Here is an 8,039-nt window from a genome sequence, read left to right on the forward strand (position 1 = left end):
AAATAAATTAACAATCAAACAAAAATTCGTAAAAATTGAAAAAAATAAACATGTACATAGCATTTCGAACTTATGACCTCTTGTTAATTTTAAACAACAAAAATCAATGCTTCTAATTAAACTTCTTGATCATTTAGCCAAATTTTATAGGGAATTGTTATTGGCACTCCAAAATTCTCATTTTACACTCCAAACTTTCTATATTTAGAAAGAAAAATACACTTATGAGGAGTGTAAAATGAGATTTTTGGAATGCCAATAACATTTTCCGTTTTATAAATATATACTGTTATAAAAATAAATTTGTAAAAATTTAAATGTAAATAAGCACACATGGTGTTTTGAACTTAAAACCTTCTCATTAATTTTAAATAACAAAACCACCAATTTTAGTTTATATTTAACTGTTAAATTTTAGTGTTTATATTTTGTTTACTAAGATTTAACGGTTAAAAAATTCATAATATCAGATACCCCAAGTACTATTAAAAATCCTATGAAGAAGTGAAGAAGGTTATAATGGTAACTTCAAGGGAGGTGATTGAAGGGTCAGCGATTTGCCCGGGAGCAATTATTTGAAAGGGACCAGCCTTCTGACTCGATGAACCCCAAAAAACCCAATTCACGAGGGTCCCAAATTCTGACATATCCCTTAAATCTCTTCTTTAATCACTTGAACTAAATTATTTAATTATAATAATTATAGGCTGTCTTACTCTGATGTCAAGCGAGTCACTGTGTGGATGTGCCAAACTCTGATGACTCTCGAGTGACGACCGAACCTGAACCTGAACCTGAACCAAACAACAAGCAACCATTACTTCTTCACTTGTGTTTCATAAAGCCAACGGGCAACTCTCTAGTTTTTACCATACACTCCCAATAATGTCTTGGTCACAAGTGAGGTCACAAATTTATTGTTTGCTAAGATCGGTCGCTTATGCGGATATTTTTTTTATTTTATTTTTTATTATAAATAAGATTGTTTAGATTCCGTACTTGAGAATTTAGGAAAAGTTTGTTGCTATAACTAGTTGTTAAACAAAAATGGTTCAGAAATCACACGTGCACGCATCACTAATTTGATCGTTGATGACAAGGAGTTTAGAATTAAGATTTCTCTAGGTAGGTGTTAGTGTAGGAGAATTCAATTAGGATTCTAATGGACTAAGTTTGTAAAATCATGTGGGCTTCGGTTTACTTGTACTTCAAGTCCGGTGACATATATATTTGTATCTTTGTGAGATGGATGAAATTAATACGGCTATTGCTTCGTTTATGTTTTTTTTAAAATAAAAATAATAAAATAATATTTAAATATGCTAACATTTAAGGTAAAACAAGTGAAATACCTTTGGAGCAAAAACCTTATTTGACCCATCGTAAATTTTGACATCTCCTTATCTATGTTAGCTTAGCTCTATTTTCTATGTCAATTTTGATATCTCGGTTAGAGTAAATAATACATTATTTATTATTGTTATATGTCTGTGTGGAATTTTTGACATTTCTTTTAAAAATGGTTTTAACTCTACTTTTTCACCCCCTTTTAACAGCCTCAATAGTGTGTGGGTCACAGGTGACAATGTCCATGACCAAGTAAACATTAAGACTAAGGTCTAACTAGTTCCTAGTTGTGTAAAGTTATGTTGTATTATTTCGTTATACAACCGATGGTAAAAATAGAGAACCAATTCTTAAACTTTACGTGCAAAGGTAAATCTTTTTAACTAACTGAGTTATAAACGTTTTGCTAAATTGAGTGTAATTGATCTACCACCATATGCTGGGTTAGGGTGAATGGGTGATGATGATCCATGAACACAGATAGAAAAGTCAATTCCCTATACGCATAACTTAATTTGCAAATATGGCAATTAGGGTGCTTCCTACCATGCAATAGTTAATGTGGCAGATTTATTTTCATCTAAGCACATTCAATGGGATGCTTATGTGACAGAGTTAGATAAATTTAATCCTCCCATTTCAATGAAACAGTGCAGAAAGTGAAAGATGTGAGAAGGGGCAGAAATTGAACTTAAATGCATATTACACTTCCAATTCATTTTAGCGTGATGCTATTCGTACATCTATTTTTACCTCTTATCTATTCTTTTTTAATTTCTGCTCTTTGATATTTTTCGATTAATTTGATCTGACGACCAAAATTTGAAAGGAGTGTGTGGATATCATTACTCTTCATTTTATCAATATGTAGATATGGACTATACAATTGTGGAATGAATAATTTACCCTTTTCATGAATTTTTTAATTTGTTTATGTTCGAACCTCAAAATTTCTTTTAATATTGAGAAGAAAAATAATGAAGCAGCTACCTTCAAAGTAATAGAGAGAAAAACAACAACTGGAATGAGAGAGTTGGAAAGAGAATTTCTCACTTATTTCTATCATTCAAAACCTAATAGCTAATTAATTTAATATCACTCGGTCTTTACTTTGTTAGAATTTTTTTATGAATATCATGTAGAAAATTTGTTGAACAAAAGAAAATAAAATTTTAGGCTCCCTTATTTATAAATATCATCAGATAATGGAATATTGGGCAAAAGAGATTATTGGTCATGCTATTTTGTTACATTTCAAAAATCCACAAATAATAATATTAATATTTTGGATTTAGCAGTCTATTTCTTTTTTTTTTAAAATCATAAATCAACTCTTGACTGTATAATTCTTCACAAACATAATTGCCATTTAAAATAAACAATTTATCCAACACCACTCAATACTATGATTTAGTTGTATTCTCTTCACTGGTAAGTAAGAGGTCTCATGTGCAAATTTTGAAGATGGTGAATTTGATACCAGATTAAGGTATCCGTTGTGAGGCTCAACCAAACTCCTTTCTCCTCCTTAGTGTAAAATATATCATTGTACTAAAAAAAATTATCCAACAATTTGACCACCCAAATTTACTTCATGAATTTCATACCCAAACAAAGAAGAAAAATTACTTCATGCATTAAAAATATAAATCATACAAGAAGTGTCTTTGTTAATTAAGGTTTATAAAGACAAAAGGAAAACTCTTGTATGTAATGTAAGAAATCAAGTATTTTCGTTGAAAATTGCTGGAGACAATATTTTGGGAGACCACATATTATCCCATTTTTCTAATATAAGTAGAAACTACTTGTATGGTTTGGCCTTACCGTGGTACAATGTAGTCATTCAAAATGGAGAGTAACGTCAATAGAACGGATTCATCGTCATGTGATATACCGATCTACTAGTATGTACAATGTCATTGATTGTTTTATTGAATGGGTTGCCATAGTGATTATGACCCTATTCCATATAAGTCATTATTTTTAAAAGATATTGTGTCCTTGACATTACACACTTTCGTTTTATTGGTTATGTTATAACAACTTATATATGTCCAGTGAACCACTCGTTACATTTACTTGCTTTTTATTAAAATAGTTACGAGGTCACACCCACCTATTCCAAATATGAAGACTGTTTAGACATCACCCAGGAAGGCCGAGACCTACGAAAGACCACACAAAGAGCAAACACAAGAAAATGGTGCACATAAATGTTGCTGCAAGAACAATTGAAGGGTCTGGGCAAGTTTATCTTTAAGTTGGACCACCAGTGTATATCGTATGCAACTTGAGCATGAACTGACATAAAAATTATAAAAATGATGAGGGATCTGCTGTTAGTATATTTAAAATAGTTCCAAACGAAATCTACTCCTCATCTAAAGTAGAGAGATCTACTTTCATATAATTAGAGACGTTACATGACAAATATCTATTAGATGATTGATAAGCTTTTGTAAACACATGTCAAATAATTGACTGGAGCCAGGGTATCACTTGAATTATGTATTGGCTGCAATAGAGTATCTCTCAAATACAAGAGAAAAAAAAATCTTAAGCGCATTTCAGTGCATAACCTATTGCGTTTCTCTTTTGCCACATCTAAGCAAGGGATAGATTTTTTTTTTTGGAAGTTTTAACGAAAACCTACGGTACTGTTCACTTTAACGAAAAATCATATTTTTACACTAAAAAATCAAACCTAGTACTATTCACTTTAGCCTTTATTTTATCCTTATTATTAAAACTTAAAGTTTTCAAATCCTTTTCATTATTTTTTTTTTTTGTATTTTGAAAAAAAAAAGTAACTAATAGCAAACCATAATTATCCACTACTTTCGAGCAGAACCCAAAGAGGCTAAGGGAATGTTATACTCTATGTTTCAACTAAGTTTCTCTCTTTCATTGGCATGCATGCAATTAGCCAAATTCGATACAGCCCATAGGCATATAGACCTAAGTTCAAATTTCTCTCCACTACATTCCCCATCTTTCATCCAATAGCATAGACACAGATCATGATGAGAGATTAGAAAAATAGGGAGGAGAATCTGAATTATTATTTTATCTCTAAGAGGTCGTACAAAAGATCCTGCCTTTCATCATCAAAATATCTAAAAGAAAACAGAACTTTGGTGATTGTTTTACATCTCCATGCAGAGTCAAGTCATCACCCCCAACGAGTCCTCCTCGTGACACTTTATCCTGCACAAGATAAAAAACGGGAATAGATATTTAGATTTGAATCTTGGGACCTTACTGTTAAATATAAATTTTTTACATAAGAATAGATCATAAAGTGTGGAAAAAAAAAATTCAGTTTATTCACTAGTTGTTGTATGCCGAAGCAATTTAATGAATAATATAGACAAAATTGATTGTTCTATCAATGCAATATGTCGAGATATGTTGAAAATGTATTACATCAAACATGGTAGCCACATAAGAGATTTGTACTAAACATTCGAAAGATTCTCAAAAAACCTTTACATGTATATTTTCCATACTCAGGTAATACTGGGATCACCTTGGTCCCTATTTCCATTCGTTCTTGGATACAAATATTCTTTTTACTTTTCACACTTTATTTTACTGTTCACCACTCTTATTAATTTTTGTCTATTGATTTTATTCAAAGGAAAATTAATAAAAATGGTTTGAAAACTTTGAGTTTTAACGATAAAGATAAAATAAATGGTAAAGTGAACAGTACCATGATTGATTTTTTTTAATGTAAAAATATGATTTTTCGTTAAAATAAACAGTACCGAAAACTTTTCGTTAAAATTTCTTTTATTCAATTCATTTAATTCGAAGATTGTAAGTTAAAAGAAACATGTAAAAAGTAAAAATGAGTGTCAAATATAGCCAGACTTAAAAATCAGGTCTTTGCGTCGTCAGATTTTACCCCATTGCCCCCTCTCTCATCACACTCTCTCTCCTCACCTCTTATTTTCTCATTATAATAGCCAAGAAGCCCTCAACCGAACCCCACAAAGCTCACATACTCTCTCTACGCAGTTACTTAGTTTTAGGCATATTTAGGCAAAAGGGGTGAGAGAAAATGCCCAAACCAAGTGCATTTTTGAGGCAATTGAGTGGAAGGGAGGCGTGGAAATCAAAATCAATGAGGTGGGGTGGTGTTGGAAATAACAAGTCTTGCGGTGGTTTCAGTGGCGGAGTTGGGCTGTCTGAGGGGAAAGGAGGAAGCTTTCAGCAAATGGAAGGGCTTCAAAACATGTATGGCAACAACAATGTTGGTGGTGGTGGAGGATTCGGAATGAGGAAGAGAGTGATGGTGGTGGTGGATGACTCGTCACATTCCAAGCATGCCATGATGTGGGCCCTCAGTCATGTTGCCAACAAGGGTGATTTGCTCACTCTCCTCCACATCATCCCTTCTTCCCATGACTCTTCCTCTACCTCCTCCCCTTCCCTGGCTAACTCCCTTGGCTCCCTATGCAAGGCTTGCAAGCCTGAGGTACATTTCACTCTTCCTTCCTTCTCCTAGTTTAGATGGGCAGCTAATTTTTGAATTGACACTTACAAAATAAACGGTTCAGATCGTTGATGTTTGACAAGAATTAAACTCTACAACTAGTCCTCATAATTACCCAAAAACGGGGATCCCTTTAGATAAATGGCCTGTCTTTTCTTAATCGTTTGCTCTGTTTGATAGATCCTACTAGAAAAGGCTGAGAGTGTCTTCATTGTGTTTGATAGATCCCAATTTTCTGGTCCCCAACCTTGTAATTCTTTTCCATCCTTTTCTTTGCTTGTTTGTTTTTTTTAATCTTTGACTGTTTCTTTTTGTCTTTTCTCTTCTTTAGAGGGAGAAGGGTAATAATTCTCACCAGTGACGGGTCACTCTCTTTCTTTTCAGTGCGAGAAGGAAGAGTGATTGGCTTTTCAGTTGCTTTTGCCTATTTTTTCCCAGAAAAAGATAGAGGGGACATAATTTCTGTTCTGTCACTTAACATTTATTTAGTCATGTGTTTATATTATTATTATTATTTATTTAATTATTTTTTGGGAAAAAAATAATTTTCAGGTGGAAGTGGAAGCTCTTGTGATCCAAGGACCAAGACTGGCAACAGTGAACAGCCAGGTTAAGAAGCTTGAGGTTTCAGTGCTAGTGCTTGGTCAGAAGAAGCCCTCTCCCCTCTTCAGCTGGTGGGTCCTATTCCACTAATCCCTTCTTGCAAAAGCATTTGCTAGGATTTGGATTGGTTTTACTCAAACTAAGTTTTTATTGAAGGCGTGGGTGAAACCGAACCGCACCAAACTAAACCATTGTTTGATATCGCCGAGTTATATAGCTTGCTAAATGATGCTTATTGTGATTTAATTATGCAGCTTGTTTGGAACCAGCTCCACCGAGGATTTTGTGGAGCATTGCATAAACAATGCAGAGTGTTTGACAATTGGAGTGAGGAGGCAAAGCAAAGGTGTGAGTGGCTACCTTATCAACACCAGATGGCAGAAGGATTTCTGGCTCTTGGCTTAAGTGTGTTCTTCTTCACCTCTAATGAGAAAGGATTAAGGATTAGTGTCTAATAAGTGACTAAGATTATAGATTAACTTTGTAATTTCACCATCTAACTATTTACTCACTAGATCATCTTTCTTTCTGTATTACTGTATTAACTATTAAGTAGGTGAGAGGAGTTGATGTACTGAGACTTTATCAAGTGCATTTGCATTCAATCTCTGTTAAAAGCTTTTTACTTTAGATTTCAACTTGATCCAAAGTCTATTAATGTCTGGCTGACAGTTTTTATATGGCTGTCATCATTTGATTTCTCAATTTGATCAATGTGATTTAAATCATATTTATAGAGAAAGCAACATGGTGGTTGATAGTTTGGCAACGTGGAGTTTTTCTTTGGATATGGGGTTGTTAGACCATCCCTAATGAGAGGCTTTATATGGGACTAGAAAAGTGATGGTTATAATCCAATTAAGAACTCTAAGGAATATTTGGGGTTTTAAAAAATATTCAGTCACAATAAGGGGCTATATAGCTTTTTGGTTCTATGAGGCTATATATTTATTTATGCAGTAATTTGATTATGCGGTAAATTTATTTATGTTTGAACTTTTTTTTTAAGTTGATTTATAGAAGTGTTATCTCAAATTTCTATTTATAAATTTTTCAACCTAAAAAAATTTAAATTCTAACAAAGTGAGATTTCTTTACTTATGCACCGTTATAGATTCTCTTATCTTAATCATATCCGTTAGTTTGTTTCTATGAAATCAGACAAGATAAAATTTTATTTTATAACAGTCGTTCGATTGGATCATCTTATCTTAATCTCATCTATTTATTTATTTATTTGATTGACACATTCTTCGAAATCAAACAAGATAAGATTTCTTTTCATAATAATCACTAGATTTGATTATCTTATCACAATTTAGTTATGTTGTTTGTTTATGTTTTCAGTTTAGGCCTCTAAATTACCAATGTTAAATTTTATCCCTATTTTTATGAACTTTTCAATTTAGAAAATTAAACACAAAAAACAACATTTTTTTCTTAATAAATAACACACAAAAAATGGTCGTTTTTGTTTATGTTTTTTTAATAAAACAAACGATTATAAAATAAACTCTTAACATCATGTTCTAGAATTAAAAATAGAGCCCACCCATTCGTTAAAAAAAAAAAAAAAAAAAAAAAA

The 8,039-nt window shown here is 32.4% G+C and overlaps 1 protein-coding gene across 1 annotated transcript; it reads left to right on the forward strand.

The window, feature by feature from the left end:
• Positions 1-5,222: 5,222 nt before the first annotated feature.
• Positions 5,223-7,097, forward strand: LOC137728939 (uncharacterized). The gene is made up of 3 exons (XM_068467754.2): positions 5,223-5,833; positions 6,404-6,525; positions 6,709-7,097. Exons 1-3 carry the CDS (start codon positions 5,417-5,419, stop codon positions 6,857-6,859), a joined length of 690 nt encoding a protein of 229 aa, XP_068323855.2. The 5' UTR covers positions 5,223-5,416; the 3' UTR covers positions 6,860-7,097.
• The last annotated feature ends 942 nt before the right edge of the window (positions 7,098-8,039 follow it).

Source organism: Pyrus communis, chromosome 15 (genome assembly GCF_041283825.1).
Source record: "Pyrus communis isolate YQ-2024b chromosome 15, ASM4128382v1, whole genome shotgun sequence".
NCBI classification, from domain to species: Eukaryota; Viridiplantae; Streptophyta; class Magnoliopsida; order Rosales; family Rosaceae; genus Pyrus; species Pyrus communis.